This window comes from Pterocles gutturalis, unplaced genomic scaffold (genome assembly GCF_000699245.1).
Source record: "Pterocles gutturalis isolate BGI_N339 unplaced genomic scaffold, ASM69924v1 scaffold19701, whole genome shotgun sequence".
NCBI lineage: Eukaryota > Metazoa > Chordata > Aves > Pterocliformes > Pteroclidae > Pterocles > Pterocles gutturalis.
In genome coordinates this window covers 18,678-35,402 of record NW_010105955.1, presented here as the reverse complement: position 1 = coordinate 35,402, position 16,725 = coordinate 18,678, and the positions used below count along the sequence as shown (strand labels likewise).

General features: G+C 45.9%; 1 protein-coding gene across 1 annotated transcript in view; it reads right to left on the bottom strand.

Moving 5' to 3' along the window:
• Positions 1 to 16,725, bottom strand: part of ADAMTS9 (ADAM metallopeptidase with thrombospondin type 1 motif, 9) — a gene marked incomplete at its 5' end in the record, with an annotated part of 81,673 nt that overhangs the window by 47,092 nt on the left and 17,856 nt on the right. Inside the window, 7 exons of the mRNA XM_010087595.1 lie at positions 2,283 to 2,378; positions 2,643 to 2,760; positions 3,817 to 3,953; positions 4,054 to 4,235; positions 10,731 to 10,876; positions 15,573 to 15,677; positions 15,897 to 16,038. Coding sequence (XP_010085897.1) covers positions 2,283 to 2,378; positions 2,643 to 2,760; positions 3,817 to 3,953; positions 4,054 to 4,235; positions 10,731 to 10,876; positions 15,573 to 15,677; positions 15,897 to 16,038 — 926 coding nt within the window. The remainder of the gene's footprint in view (positions 1 to 2,282; positions 2,379 to 2,642; positions 2,761 to 3,816; positions 3,954 to 4,053; positions 4,236 to 10,730; positions 10,877 to 15,572; positions 15,678 to 15,896; positions 16,039 to 16,725) is intronic.

The window sequence follows — 16,725 nt, the reverse complement described above, 5'->3', positions numbered from 1 at the left end:
TTTCCCTTTGTCTCCCTCTCCTTCCTCCCCCTGTACTTTTTATTATTCCAAATCTTAAGGTATGTGAAAGCACTAAAGCTTAAAGCCTAAATGCTTTATAAAAGGAACAGTTTCCTGCAAACAGCAGTCTGCTGCACAGCTTCACACTAATGCGATTATGTAGCTAATTTCCTAAGTTAGTTTCCCCACCATTTCACCCATCACAGCTACATTACTACAAAGCCTCTGTCCTGAAAAAATATAAACTTAACACCAAAACACCAAAGGGAAGGTTTTTACACCAAATGAGGAGAGATAATGAAGCAAACCACTGCTCAGTAGCAAGCAGACATAGATGGAGAAAAACTCACAAAGCAGACACTATACACAACCGAATTCCACACTTTGGAGGCTTTAATGTCACCAAGCAGTAGTAAAACTCATTAAAGGATTCCTTCCCGTTTACTATATCTCCTACAACAGTAAGTACACATCTTGGACTTGATGACAACATCAAATTCCTCCTAAATTGTTAAGCAACTACAAGGTTCACAGTACCGAGGGCCCAAGATTTCACACTCAGTGAGCTGCAAAATAAGTGGACGCATGCACACTTCTCATTTGCTTCTAGTCAGGCCTAATGGGAAAAGATGCTTTCCCAGCAATATTAAAGCAACATTAAAGAAGATTTGACTTCATTGCTTCCCAAGAAGATTAAAGGCCCTCCAAGAAGAGCTGAGAAGTTCTTTGGGGCTCCTTCTGGGGGGGAACCAGTTTGGACAGGAACAATATGGGGAGGATTGCTTTACTAGAAAAGAAGAATCATGACATGTATCTCCCTGCCCCAGGATGGAAAACTATCACACTTCAGCAAGGCTTTCTTGCTGCTGATGTGCTTCCTTTACAATTCATGCTGCACCACCTCGTTTCACGGGTGTGAATGTGCAGGAACGATGCGAGGTGGCTGTAAGTGAACAGCCACGTGCGTGCAGGGACAGCCAGCCTTGCATGACCCCGGTCTGGGAATGGGGACAGGGAGCACCTGCTCTGCTTTTTGCCTGAATGAAGGGTCCAGCCACATGGATGGCACTTCAGTGCGACAGCCAAAGCTGTCAGCGCTGTTTCCCTTTGGTGCACAATAGCCTTGTCATTTCTCAAGTGAGTTCCTTCACCTTCAATGGGCTAGGAACCACCAGCCTTGTCCTGTTTTTAACATACCCGGCTACAGTAAACACTTAGGCTAAGCTCCATATTTTGCAAAAACACTCAACAACTTGGGTATTGTGCGAGAAGAAAGAAGATGCAGTGCTCTGCTCAGGGATGTCCATATGGGACACTGTGCTGCTGGAGCATGTCACGGGGCGTGCAAAAGCAGAGGCACAGAGCCGGGAGAGCAGCCATCCCCCTGGGACTGCCAGGGGCCACAGCCCGACCCCTGCTCCCTCAGCAGCCTGACCAGACTGTGGGACACAAACAGGGCTTAACGGCCAAACCAGCCTCGGAATGGCAGGTGTAACATCAGTCGCAATGTGTGGTTGTGTTATCCCTGCTGTTGAACACAGAGAACTCTCTGTGGGGTGAGTAGCATGGTGGAAAAGAGAAACATGGCCAACCTAACTGTGTACGTGTGTGTGGCAGACTGGTCTAACACAGCACTGCAAGCATCTTCATCTGACTCTAGAGACATACCCACACATTAGAGAAAACAGTGACTATGGATGTCCAACAGCCAAAGGCCAAGTTATCATTAGGTTTAACCCAAACCAACATCTTTGGCGCAGGGTATTCCATTACAGGTACATATCAGTGTTGGGCAGGGATCAGAAGGGCTCAAGTGAAATCAGAATTCTTATTCTCAGGAGAACAGAAAATAATTTCTCTTTGTATTTGTTTGTACACCCGTCTTTCAGGGTACGGCATATTTACTCTCCAGCGAAGGCATAGTGACAGCAGAGATGTGCTAAGTTGTGATGAGGAGACTCCAGCAGAATTCAGGAGCCTGTTTGGTTCCAGCTTAGTGCCTCAGTTCCCACCCACAGCCCAGGCCCAACAGTCCTTCCCAGACCCAGAGATACTCTAAGGGGATATTTCTAAGAGCCTCCCAAACCTTGCATCAAGGATGGCATGAACAAAAAGAAGGATCAAGATAAGGCTGAACGTTTGGTAGACATACAAGATAAATTTTTGATAAGAAAACATCTCCCTTTAAAGGAATTCTCCCTAGCAGAGAGCAGCCAGTAGATATATCACCACAACTAGACAATAAAGCAGAGTTCTGGACTGAAACAAGGAGGGCAACTCACCCAGGTAGTTGTCATCCTCTGGTTTCCCTGAGTAACTGTGCTGACGCACATCAATATTAGTTGCACCAGCTGGGATGCGGACCACAACATTATAGCCTAGAAAAGATTTAACAGAAAGTCAAGGCTATTACACAGACATTTCATTTGCTTTTTACGGGGGGAAAGGAAATGAGCAAAATTACCTCATGCTACACAAGCTAATACTTTTCATTTTGGGATAGCATAAATAATTATAAAATGGAATATGCTATAGCTGGAAGGATTTTGCATTTTACATCAGTGTTTTTGAAGATTAAGTGTGGTAATGGCTTTTACAGACCTGCATTTTTCACTATAAAGTTTTTAGTAACAGATTCTTACCATAATGCACCGTGTTAAATGTGCCTGCAACAGTTTTGCATGAAGAATTATCCCCACCACAAACTCCACATTTATCTCTTCTTGCTTTTGAATTCAGCACATGATCGCATCCAGCTTGCTTTAAGAGAAAAATTGAAAAAAAAACTAGACTGAGCAAATACAGACTAGAACAGCATTTACAAACCTCCCAATTAAGGCACACAAAAGCTTTGTATGCAAAAAGCTGTTGTGAGACAAATTGTTTTGCTTCTCCATATTTTTCCACTGATTTACAGTGTGGCCATCCCACACCATTTTCAAACAAAAGGATTTTTTTTACAAAGCGAGCATCAGAACTGCGATGCCCTCACTAGAGAAAACTTTTATCGATTGTTCCCATAAAGTGTGAAAAATAATTGTGAATGGAAATGTAAAGTGCTGTGGGGTCTGACTGGGAAGAACCGGGACAGAGCACAGAAGGATGCAGGACGCAGGCTCAGACCTCCACAGCCCTCAGTGACTTGGGGCAGACGTACAGACATCCTCCACTTGAGTGTGTCCAAAAAAGAGCAACGAAGCTGGGAAAGGGTCTGGAGCACAAGTCTTATGATGAGCAACTGAGGGACCCAGGGCTGTTTTGCCTGGGGAAAAGGAGGTTGAGGGCAGACCTTATCGCTCTCTACAACTGCCTGAGAGGAGGCTGTAGTGGGGGGTGGGTTGGACACATCTCCCAGGTAATAAGTGATAGGACAAGAGGAAACAACCTCAAGTTGTGCCAGAGGCGGTTTAGATTGGATATTAGGAAAAATTTCCTCACCACAAGAGTTGTCAAGCATTGGAATAGGCTGCCTAGGGAAGTGACTGAGTCACCATCCCTGGAGGTGTTTAAGACGTGGCGCCAAGGTACAAGGTTCAATGGTGGACTTGGCAGTGGTAGGTTTACAGTTGGACTCAAACACCTTAAAGGTCTAAACTGAAATGATTCTACAATTCTATGATTCCACGTGTGGATCTGCCGTAAATCTGGAGGTTGGCACAAAGTTCAGACCAGCCGAGGCTCACGGAGCCCGCAGATGCTGCTGGCAGCCCCCGAGTGAAGAGGGCACCCAACAACTGGGTGGAGCAAGGTGCAAGAGCATCAGCCTGCCATGCAAAACTGCAACCACCCTCGCTGAAGAGAAGGGACAATAGTTACCCGGCAAAGGCCCTGCACGCAGATGTCATTTGTGTCGGGGCCACAGGGCGTCCCGTCGATGACACGATCCCGCAGCTGGTAATACGCTGTATTTCCCGCCACGCGGCAGAACAACTTGCACCGATCCTTCATCAGGACTAGGGATGGGAGGGAGGAAAACCAGAAGCACGTTATCCAAACGTCATCACCCCATGTAGCGATGCAGGAGGCAGGATCTGCATCCCCCCCTCCACTTACTGCCACTGTATTTGGGAACCCAGCGCACGTTCGTGGGCAGCCCGTTGATATTAAAGTGCTTCCCGTCAAAGTCAGCGCATTGCTCATCCCGGAAATCCTTCTTCAGCTTCGAGCACGGTTCAGTGTTGCAGGATTTAAACTTCATGCGACGACCCACGCAGTATTTCCCACCGTTTTTAGGCCTGCAGAAACAAGAGTGAGTAGCCATCTCAGATCAGGCTGGAAAGGAGACACAATTGCAGTTCTGCAGCCTGTTCAGAACCACTGGGTCCCGCAATACCCTTCTGCCAGCTCTTTCTGCACGTCTTTAACTAACATCCCAGGCTGACAGCAGGAAAGGTTATGGAGGTGTCTAATAAAAAAGACTATATAAGTGATGCTAAAAAGGGACTGAAAGAGGGAATATTTGCTCTCTGATGAATGCAGCAGTACTGAGAGAAGCCAGAGAGGAAGAGCTACACCTTCCTCCACACATGAGGATTTAGTTTCACACCAAGGGATCCCAGACGGAGGGACCATCCCTCCACAACCCCATCCATCCTACGGTTTCAGTTGCTGAGTTTGCATCTGAGCTAGCGGGTTGCAAATAACCAAACATCACAGCAGAAAGGAGAAAGGGCTTCCCTGCAGAGGCTGAAAGGTCGGGCAGCACTTAGTCCTCTGGGATTTAGAGCTCCGAATAGTAGAAATGGTAATGCTAGGCACTTTTAAACAACTTTATCTCCACATATTCCATAAAGCACAAAAGATGGCCAATAAATACTTTACCCCTATTTTACAGTAGGATGACTCTAGGATAAACTGGGGAGAGTGATATCAACCAAGCCACATAAAAGCCAGCAGATAAGCCTAAGAGAAATTGTCATTTTGAATTCCCTGACTCGCAGATTCAGGGCTGCAGTCATAAAACTATTTTTGTCCTCACATGTAGACAGAGCCTTTGCCAAACAACATTCACTTTGGGGACCGAAAAAGCCTCTCCCACTCCAGCCGCTGTCAGCAGCGATGTGGGAGCGAGCTGCATGCAGATGGCATCAGAGGAGCCCAGCAAAAGGTACTTTTTGGTGAGGACTCATTTTCAGCTATGGTAATGCTGTGAGAAAAGTACCTTTGGGATACAAGCTATCCTATTTACTCTCTGTTCTAAAGACATCTTTTCTAGGAACTCAGGTAAGATTTCGTATGCCCATCTATGTGCAGCCTTCTACTTATATAATAAATTGTAATAATGAAATAAAAAAGGATGTACCATGTTTTAAGCATTCCAAAAAAACCCCACTGTCTCTGCTGCTCTCTCCTGAAACTTTAAATTAAATTGGGAGGGCATGGTGGGGGCTTCTACAAGCTACCACCATTAATATGCATAATAAAAACTGCAGTACCACCCAAGCAGCTTTGCTTTTCCCTGGTGTCACAGAAAGAAAGATAATGCAATCTGGACGAAATGTTGCCAGGGTCAACTTGGGCAAAGCTTTAATTAAAGCTTCAATTAAAGTTTTAATTATCCAAAAAGGAAAAATCGTACCACCTAAGACCTGCGCTGAGGGTAGATGAAGTTAACACGCATCTCAGCCATCAGCATGGGAAAGCCTCCACCACCTGAGGTTAGCCCCAGCTCCTCAGTGTAACAGACCATGTCAGAGGAGTCAGTGGAGGGCAAGGGCATCCTGAGCTGCTGTGTCCTGACCGTGTTGCACCAGAGCATGTGTACAGAGGCAGAGAGTGGCCATCGAAGCTCAGGACAATATCTGTGCCCAGCTGCAGCTTCTGCCGTAAAATAACCACTAAACCTACATCTGCTACCCAACCCTCTGAACAAAACAAGTGCCTGCGCAAGTGTGGATCAGAAACGTGACTCACCAGGCACTGAAGTCATGGCACCCACAACTCCTGCCCTTCAGGGCTTTTCATCAGGATCGGCTCTGCCTCACTCTGGGACCAGATGCCCATCCCAGGGATCAGAGCACATCTTCCTGTTGAGCCTCCTTGGGAAGGGAGTCAGTTTGCACACTGAGACCCTCCGAAACATGAATCAATGAGCGATAAACAGGAACATCCAGAAGATACAGTCCTGCCCTTAGCCTACCATAAGCTCTCCACATCGCATGCAGCCAGCATCTCCTAACAGAACAGAGACAGAACCCCCCTGCACATGTACAAGGGTCTTTACACACAGCGACTCAACGGGCTCCTGTAGCTGAACACAATTTTTAGCATCTCTTGAGGTACAGGCACATCGACCACCTATGAAGCCCATCAGTGCTTGTTCTCCCACAGATAACAATGCTTGACTCTTACATTTGAAAACTCAGAGTTTCCTCCACCAGCAGCCGCAGGCGAGATGCAGAGCACCACCAGCTACACACACAAGATCCCTCCTGTCAGCATCCTCCACTCACTGCATTACTCACTGCCACGGTGCAGACCCCTCCAGTCCCATCCTAAATGCTGAGGGGTGTGATTTGTCTTTAGGCACAGCCTGGAGCCACAGCTGGTAACATCAGCTCTAGCTGCTCTGAGGGTGACTCTCACATGCCATCTGCAAACCAAATGTGCATCACTTGCAAAGGTTTCTGGTGCTTGCAAGTAAGCAAGTAACAGCCCAACCAACTGCACAGTGCCCAATACAGATTCCTGTTTACAGACTGATCTCACACCAGTTCCTAGTGGAGCAAGTCTAAGCCTGGTTTCTACCGATTTAGTCTATTCTCCACCTTGGTATGACAAACACCTTGGATTAACTTAACGAAGCATGCTTGGGACTGCTCCAGAGCTAAGACAGCACCGCAGCCCCTGTGGATGCATCCTGGACTCTCCCTCCTTTGCAGGCTCAATGGGGATTTCTGGGGGTTTCCCACTGCCAGAGCCCATCCCGTGTTCTATTCCCACACAGGCACACTATCTGCCTCCAGCTACAAAGGGACGTCTCGACCACCTTGCTACACAGCACATGGGGAAACTGCTCAGCTGTGGCAGCAGCACACTCCAGACCCTGATGAGCCCGAATCACTCACAGGGCAGTTAACAGGATTCACCATTGTCACTTCGAAAGCATTTATACCGCAGCAGGACTGTTGCAGTTTGACAAAGGCTCTAAATTATGCAAACCTCTAGTAGGGCATTTCTTTAAAAAAAAATTGCAATGACAACATTTTAATGGTAACTACATTGCTTCCAATATAAATCAATTTAATTAAAACGAGACTTTTAAATATTAAGTTAGCTAAGAAGACTATGCAGGAGCTTTTTTTTTTTTTTAAGGGTATGTCTAGCAAAATCCAAAGATCCCCAGCTACTATATAGTTTCCTTTTCTCTAGACATGACCCATGAGACTGAGATAACACTGAACACATGGACGCACTGCAAACTGAAGAATGCTAAAACTTGCCATTGTGCTGCCAACTGTCAGCTTTGTAACCGTAGCAGTAAATCTCCCTGCAGCCAGCGTTTGGGGCTGAAGCACACTCACACTTGGGACATTTCAAAACAGCCCCAAACCACTCTGACAGTTTTAGGGTGTTTCTAAATGAGCATTGCTTTTCACACTCTGACTGAACAGAAGAACTGACCCTGAGAAACAAGTCAGCCTCATATAACATCAATTTTCAGGGTCACAAAGAAATACGGGATACTTGACACTACATAGTATTTTTATGGATAATAATCAACAATGTACCACAGAGATGGAAGGAAAACCTGCACAGAAACCTCCTTGTTCTCTCTTGATTTCCCTTCTCTCCCAATCATCTCTTCAATCAACCCACGGCTGGTGCGGACCCAGCTTTCAATCTGGCAGCGTTCCCCTTACAAGCTCCCGCGCACAGCCTGGCTTCACTGCGCTCCTCCCAGCGCCTCTTCAATACACAATGCTCAATGCATCACCTGCAATTACTAACCTGGACTATTTTCACATGCAGACCTCGAGGCAGCACCCAACTCTGGGTGCCCCAGGAGGGCCAGGTACATGCACCCCGCTGAGAAGTGTTGTTTTGGGGGTGCTTGGCACGTGCTCAGCCCCTCAGGCAGCAGCTCTGCCCAGGAGCACTCCAGCTGCCACAGCAAAAGGACCCTGGAGATGAACTATGGGGCACCTGTGTTCATCTGCACGTCTGCCTATGTGCCTGTGCTCAAGCACAGTGACTGCAGAAAAATCTGTGAAGCCCCAGCGCACATGGATCAGTTTGAGATCTCCTTTGCAGCATCCTGGGAAGCCATGGGACCAGGAATTGGTCTGTGTGCTGCCAGCGGCCAGCACAGTTATCTATAGATGTATTTACCTGTCAAGCTCAGACAGCTTTTGGTACAGGTGGATACTTTTGTGATGGACTAAAATGCAGACGTGATCCGACTCACATCCAGAGATAACACTCCCCCATCCAGAAAGCCATTCCTGAAAACAAGGATCCTGGTATCGACATCTTATGAAAGATGCCTTTTCCCCATAATTCTGCAGCTACGCCTTGCTTTGAAAGCCAGGGCTTGCACCACAGATCCTCTACATGACACGCTGCAGCCCTGGGCTGTGTCTGTACCAGCCAGCCTCGAATTCCCAGGGGGTCACTCCTGGTGGGAAGGGTCTGGTCTGCTAATACATTCCTTCAGTGTATGTCAAAACACAGGCTGCTGCCATTTCAGAGGCTTACAGCTTCCTGCAGCCCTGCAAGATACTCGTCCACGTAGGTGCCAGAGCACATTGCAAACAGAGGCAGGAGCTGCAGCCTTATTTTCTGTGCAATTTTCAATGTCAGATTTAACACTATTTTATTAGCATGCAGAAAAAGCTTTAAAAAGCTAAACCATTTTTGAATACAAAAGACTTACTGAAAACTATTTCAGACCCTACTCAGGGTACCTGGGCTGGTTCTGCTGCCTCCTACAATGGAGGAGAAACAGAGCCTAGAGCTTTTCTGTGTATTTTCGAAGTACTTTGAGAAGAGTACCCAGCAGTGTCTCATCCACTCACATCATCTCAGCAGCCCCACAACAACAAGGACACAGATGGTGGGAGCCCACGCTACGATGTCAAATTATGGGGACAAAACAACAGAGTCGGTGTAAAGCTCTGTGGATGGTTCTGGGACAGACAACACCTCGCAGAGGCTTCACAAGGGGTTGGAAAAGAGGCCAGTGCCAGCTACACGGCTCTTGAAAGGGGACCTGGAAAATAACCACTGTTAATGATAAGCGCAGATTTCACAGGCAGCTTGGTGCCGACTGTATTTAGGTGCTTTTGCAAATCCCAGCCAAAGCAATACGCCTCACAAAACATCAAAATACAAACAACAAGCTGTAAGAGAAGGAATTTAAAATGCCTTGGCTAGCCTTCAGGATAAACGAGATTTTCTATCACAAAAAGCTCTCAGTCCAAACAGATGCCTCTCCAAAAGATGGGAATACATCTCCCTGACAGCATCCAAAGGTTTGGCAGCAGAGCTATTTTTGTGTGAAGAAAGGTATTTTATTTTTGCATCGCCATGGCTACTGGAAGACCATATGGCGTGTGCTGACTCAGCACAGCAAGACAAGAACTCCTTTGCACTTCTGTGTTTCTCAGCATCATTTTAATTAACGCGCTGGTGTCTAACTCCCTTAGCCTCAACCCTTCTCTTCTCTTTCGACACCTGCCCAGCCGCGCTGAGCCAGCCTCTCCTGTCACTTCACCACCAGTGCCGCAGGTACAAGCTCCCTTCTCCCATTAGCAGTGATGAAGCTGTCACTGGTGCACCATTAATGGCAATTTCCTTGGCAATAAGCTGTCCAACACCAATGATGAGAAAGTGGAACAGAGCTTGCTCAATCTTTTTAAGACTCCTTGGTCCAATGAGCTCTGTAGACCCATCTCCTCTCTGTGTCCCAGTCCCAAATGAGAGCCTGGAAAGCATCCTGCCCACCCCTTCTTGTTCTTGTGGGCTGAAAAGAGGCAGTTCAACAGAAATCAGCACAGTTCACAATTTACGTAAACAGGCTGTTCTCATACCAGTTGCTCAACCTATTAGGAATATTTCACCAGCCACACATTCGTCTCCTTGAAGCCCACAGCAAAATTCCCTTCCATTTCAAAGGGTTCAGGATTTTGCATTCCAGGCTGACAGCAAACATTTTTGAGTGCCACGTTTTAATGGGGTGCAGACTTCTGCTGAGGTTTGGCTAGTCCGTGCCAGCTGACATGTAACTGTATAAAGGATGAGCTGCAAAAGCAGCCAGAAGCTGCAAAACCAGACAAAGCAGGACTAAAATGTTAGAAAACTGTTTAAGGGATCTGGCCTGGAGGAACAGCTGCAAAAGCAGCCAAAGCAGGAGTAAAATGGTGAAAAAATGGATAAAAACATGGCTCCTTCCCTTCTCCCTCCTTTCTGATCCACAGCTTTGGAGGAAGAAAAACACCTTTGGAAGTGGGACCCCAGCTGTGCCTCTCCAGGAAAACAGAAGGCAATAAACCCACGCAGATATTGGCTTTCTCCTTCTCCCTCTACTGAATGGATCCCTTTATAGTGCAATTTACCCACAAACCAAATCTGCTACCAGCTCCTCCTGGGCTCCCGGGCTGCCTCATCCATACCAGGCAAAGCCACCGGCCCCTGGGGCGTGCTGGGGATGGCCAAAGGGGCTTTCAGCAGCAGCAATGCAGCTGCTTCTCCCCATTTCACCCACTGGCGCTTCCCCTCCGTGCACTTACTCGGGCCGATTGCACTCCCGTATTGCCGTCTTTATGCCACCGCCACAGGTTCTCGAGCAGGTCCCGAAAGGGCTCCATGTCCCCCACGCTCCATCTGTCACCGGCGCCTCTCGCTCCTTGGGCACGCACATCCCAAACCGGCAGTGCTGCATGAGAAGGACAGAGACAGCAAAGGTGGGTTTGCGTTGCTTTTGCATTACTTTTTGCATTGCTTTTTGCATTGCTTTTGCATTATGAGCTGACCAACAGCAACCAGCCCAGACGACAAGACTCAGGCTTACTTATTTCTCAGCCACATGCAAAATGCAGCAAAATTTTTTGCAATCAAATAAAATTGGACTCCTTTATTTTTTGTCACCCCCATAATTTTTTTTTTCTCTGCACCCTTAAAATGGAAAAGCGAAGGCAAGCTGCAGAGTCCATGGGAGTGATTTATGGCAAGAAGACCAAGGATAACAGCAACCACTGAATATTCCCTGTTCACTGGTGCTGAACAGCACGGCAACGCTCGCGGCACTGGCTTTTCAAAAAGCTGCTTATCTGATTTCCTGGAGAGCAGCAGGAACCACATCGTGTCAGGGGAGGAAGCAGACAGTAGGGAAAAAACAGGGAAAACTCAAACCTCCCCACAGCTGTACAAAGTGCCCAGAACAGAAGAGGGAAAGGAGCTGCCAAATCCAAAGGGCAAATAAAATAGAAAAATGAATTCCTCAATCCAAATTTTTTTTTTTTTTCCACTCAGCCACAACATGGGGCTTGCCAAGGCCTGGCCTACGCTTTTGTTTTCCACCTATAACTCTTGTTTTCTTTTGTTTGGAAAACTGGTTTAAATTATCTTGGCAAGCCCACATCCTCCATTTTTATGGTGTAAGTTGTGTCCCTTTGGGGGGTGTGTGCTAGTTCGACAACATAGACTTCTGGAGAGGTGAGATTCAGGGGACAGTCACCTTCTGGCCCCCCAGAGCAGATGGAAAAGCATCCCCAAGACCCGTGAGAGCAGAGCATCCCTCTCACTGAACAGTGCTTGCTAAAGCAGATTTAAACCCAGAGACGCGCTCACCTGCTGGCGGATGTCTAAATCTTTGCAATTATAGGAAGCCCAAACATTGCTGATTGCTCACAAATTAGAAGAGGTTACAGACTTAAAGAAGAAAACATGTAGTGCATCATTAAAAGATTCTTTTGCAATAGTTCTCTGCACCAGATGCTGTTCAGGCAGGGAAACACCTGACGATCTTTATGGCAACAGGGTTCAGTTTACTGATGTGCCGTGTATCCTTTCACTAATAGTGGAACGAGGTTGTATCCAGACACACCATGAGCTCATCCCCCTTCTTAGACATCCTTACAAAGCACCTTAGAGAAAGTTATCCAGGAAAACAGCAAAATCCAGCCATCGTGGGGGTTGTGCATCCAGCTCATAGGACACTGGCTCCGCAGGACATTTAACACCTTTTGCCCATGATGGCCAGCTTGTCACATTGGTTTGCTGACGGAGAAATCTGATCTCAGGTGCATTTGCTTGTGGGCACGGTTTTCAGGACAGCTGAACAACTCATCACTTGGGCCCTAAATGTGCTATTTGCTCAGAGATGAGCCTGGTCTCCAGGCTGCAATGTGCCCTGGATTTGCTTTCATATAAAGATTTGATTCCCTAGCTAGAAACTGGCTGAAAAATATCGCCTACAGTAAAGGACAGGAATAAAATAAGCTGAAACGCTTGTTTCTTTGCTGCAGGACAAACCCTTAAGATGCACAACTCCTCCAGGCATTTAGAGGGTTGAAAAATTGCAGGATGGGGATGCTGACACCAGTCCGGCACAGGGACAAAGAGGTCCGACAGCTATCATCAGCGCACAAAAATACACGACACCAATCCAACAGTGCTGTCCCAGTGGAGAACTTCTTGCAGCAATGTTGATGCTCACAGCTAAATATATAACCACAGTCACGCTTGGCACCACTGACCCAGAGAAGACGACTGAATAGCTAACTAGTGAATGCACACAGCTAACAGACCGTGACATGACCTATATGTCTCCCATCCGATGGTTGAGAATTAACCAGGAAATCACCTACATCCCTTGATTTTATTAAAAATGGGGGTTTGGGGTTGATGGTAAATCAAAGGGCGAAACAAAAAGAGCAGCTGTTTTAAATAAGCAGGAAGATTATCTTATGGAAACGCAATGGTGTTTCTTGGAACCACACTGTGAATAGTCTGGCTGTGCAACCTTCATGCCTTTTGTGTTTTAAAAATAATTTCTATGTTGGGTTACAACAGAAAAACTAAAAAAACCTGCCAGGGTTCTCTTTCCTACGAGTTTACAGATCAGAGAATGAGGAGAATAAAAGAGTTTTTGTCTGGAGCAAATTCAAAATAACTTAGACACACAGTTGAGCAGGAGAGCAATGGCAGGGACGGTAGACACTACAACAGACTTTCCTTCCCTTTGTCTTGCCACTGGAGTCCCAGATAATTCACCAAATCCAGCTCCCATCCCAGGGCTGGCTGGCTGAATAGATTAGCAGGGGGCAGACAAGTGCTGTGAAGCCTCATGCATGCATAACATATACGCTACCTGCTGCCATACGGCAGGGGACAGAAATCATTACTATTCGGCTACTCTTCTTTTACCATTCTTTAAACAACCCTGAAAACCACAAGAGATAGAGGCCTGAGTTTACGACCCTCTTTATTTTCTTTCAGGGATTTATTTCCACCTGACAATGCACTGGTGCTGTGAAACACTGTAAACCATCACCTCTGGTGCTCACCCAGCTAAGGCCAAACTCTGGGCTGGGCTTATTACTTGATTTAGTGATATAAAATTCAGTGTCCTCACATGCAAAATATGCATAAGCTAATACTCCCGTGTTGTTTTAGTGGTCTTGATTTAAGAATAAATTTAGACCCCGGTTAAATCTACATCTCAGTAGTTTTAGCTAGATTTTTCCTAGCTATTTAGGTTCCCTCATACCCAAAGATATCTCCATAAAAAATGGCATGCTATTTTCTCCATCTGTCAACCCATATATCACGGCCTTTAAACATGCAGCCTTGAGGCAAGGCATTAGTCAGCAAGCACCAGTCTGATGGGGCTCCTAACCACGGCAAAATACCAAAATAGTGATTTTTTTTTTTTCCCCAATGAAAAGCACTCCAGACTCGCACCTCAGCACTTTACAAGCCCAAGTAAACACTGAGGAAGAGAGAGTTTATGTTGGTCCAAACCTTAAGCTTGAATTAGACCAACATACAGATACAAGAATTATCCTGTAAAGCCTTTTAGTGAGAATACATTCAAATGCCTGAACACAGTGGACTGCATTAGCTTTTCTTAAGAGCCCATCTGTTCTCAGCTGAGAGGTTCAGGACACACTTGTCTAATTTGTCTAAACTTGTCAAATTGTCTAAATTTGTGGACTGAAATGTTTTTGCTTACACGATCTTTATTAAGAGCCTTGTGGCTGGACACCGCCCCTCAGCTCACACAGGGTAACTCTAAAGAGGTGCTAATCTGCTCGATTGCAGTTGTTTACGCATCACTCTGGTCATACCCAAGGGTAACAGCAGGTTTTTTCAGAACAAAATTGCAGCCCAGATTTTTGGAATGTCAAGAAAATAGTTATTTCTGAGTTTCCAGTGGTGAGCAGACCCCAAGCTCACCAATGGAGAAGCTGAAGACACAAGGTCTCAAGTCACTCCAGATGCTTAAGCTTTTTCCTGAGTCTCAAAAAAGGAGGGATTTTACATAAGAACATTAAATATTGGTGCACCACTGGCTGGAAGAGTAGGATAGGAATGTGATTTGCAAACACATCTCTAATGCACATTCTAAGCAATAAAAACAAACGTGACAGCACTCTTCCATAAGAAAGGAAAGCAAATTGATACATTATGCTCATTGTCTTGAAGGAAATCAGTCAAGCATCTCTGAACAATTGACTTTTCAGACACATGCAACAGAAGATTAATTACCAAGGAGATATAGTCTGTATGGAAAATTATATCTAAAATAGCATACAGATATTTATATTAAAATGCATTTGAAAGACTATGAATCAAAAAGATGACTCTTTCTGAAGAAAACTTTAACTGTTGATCATTAATAGCCAGAAAAGTATTTTTTAAGCTACGTCTTGTAGAACAACATCACACTTTTTTACTAGACCCAGATGGAGAACATTTTTGTTCAGAGACAAATGCTGAAAACTACTTAGCATTTTTCTTCAAAAGCTTCAGTATCTCAATAAAAGAAAAAGAAAAATCCCCTCAACTATTTTTCTCCACATCTGTACAACTAAAAACTAAATACTTATTCTATAAACCACAATGCTAGCTGGAAACTAACATCGGACATGGAAATTGAAAGTTTCTGTGAATGACTGCCAAAAATATTCCATACAGAAAATGTCAACCAGTTCTATATTTTCCTCTGAAGTTGTCAAGAGGAGAAGCCAGTTGGCAAGTTTATGTTACACAAAATTACTAATTGCTCACACCGCATAGGAAATTTCTAATAAAAGCCTAGGGAAGCTTTGCAAAAGTTTTGCTCAAGAGTTCACCCCAGGGCATTAATTTAAAACGATAAGCACTCCAGAAAGAATACCTGCTTTAAACAACATGATGCCAAGCAATCAATTTTAACCACATTATCTGGGGTAGAGTTGACCCATGCACACCAGGCTTAAAACAGAGTTGCTTTAGGCTTCCACCCTTGCACTCACAAGCTGTGCCCAGTAAAACCAGCCATTGGGATAGGATGATTTTGAGCAATATGCTTAGCCTGAGCTGTAGGAAATATAGCTACGAAGCACAAACCACTGAGTATTACAGACCTTTCCTGGCTCACATTCTGTCCCATCAGCCCAAGGTGTGTGCTGGGTACGGCATCCCTTGTGCGCGCCATCAATGTTAATACACCAAAGTCGCCGACACTGCATCTGCTTAAGTTATTGAAAAGATCAAAATATTAAATAAGTATGTGCCACTTGGCTTACCAGATGGGTGATCCTTTATGAAATTATCCCCCTAGGTTTTATCATTAACTCACAAGCTTGACAATAATTTGATGGCTTGTGAGCCTCCCATTCATCCAACCCCAGGAGGCCTTATTTTGCCCTGGCAACACCAGGAAAACCAAGGTGTGGAATTTCACTTACCATATACGGGCACACTTGAGATCCAGGTCCAAAAATTAACTCACATTGTTTGTTGACATCATAAATCAGCCCCGGGAGCTGCTGAGGCAACGTGTAAGTTCTCGATGTAGGTTCATCAAGCAAACACTCCCCATAACCAGTGCTACGACACAAAGCAGAGAAATGGCGTTAAACAGGAGGTGATGTGACTGGAACCCATCGGTGTTTACCTGAGCCAGCCTTAGGGCAGACGTACGCCACATTTGCCATATTTAACAAGCACTGCAGCAGCTACTGCAGGCTCCAGCGCAGGAGGCTGTGCCACCCATTCTCTACCACCCTTGTGCTGTGCTAAGGACCGGCCACCACCGTGCAAGTCAGCTACCCTGGCAAAAGCATTTCTGAGTGTGCACAACCTGCACTTAGTTGCTGAGTAAGTGCTGGTATATATTTAGAAATAAAATTATTGATTAGCAGCAGAACCAGCAGATTGAGCTTCTGGATTTGCCAGGACACCATTGTGGCTCTCATTCTGCTCCCCACCACATGTAGGAAGGCATAATGGCAAAATGGGTGACTACTGGGCATCAAACTGACCCGCGGGCTTCTGGAGCAGCATTCCCACCATGGAGTAGTGCCAGGGCTTTATCTTGACCTGTGGAGCAGAAAGGCAGATCCAATCTGCCTCCTAAAACACAGCTCTGCATTGGGCCACAGGGCTTGGAAAACTCACTCTTCAGGTTTGAGGAGAACGTACATTCCTTAAAAGCAATATCCATGGGGGAAGACTTATTCTTCCCCATAGAGAGGCCGGTCCTTGCCAGCTTATCACGGGGCTGAACTGGCAGGG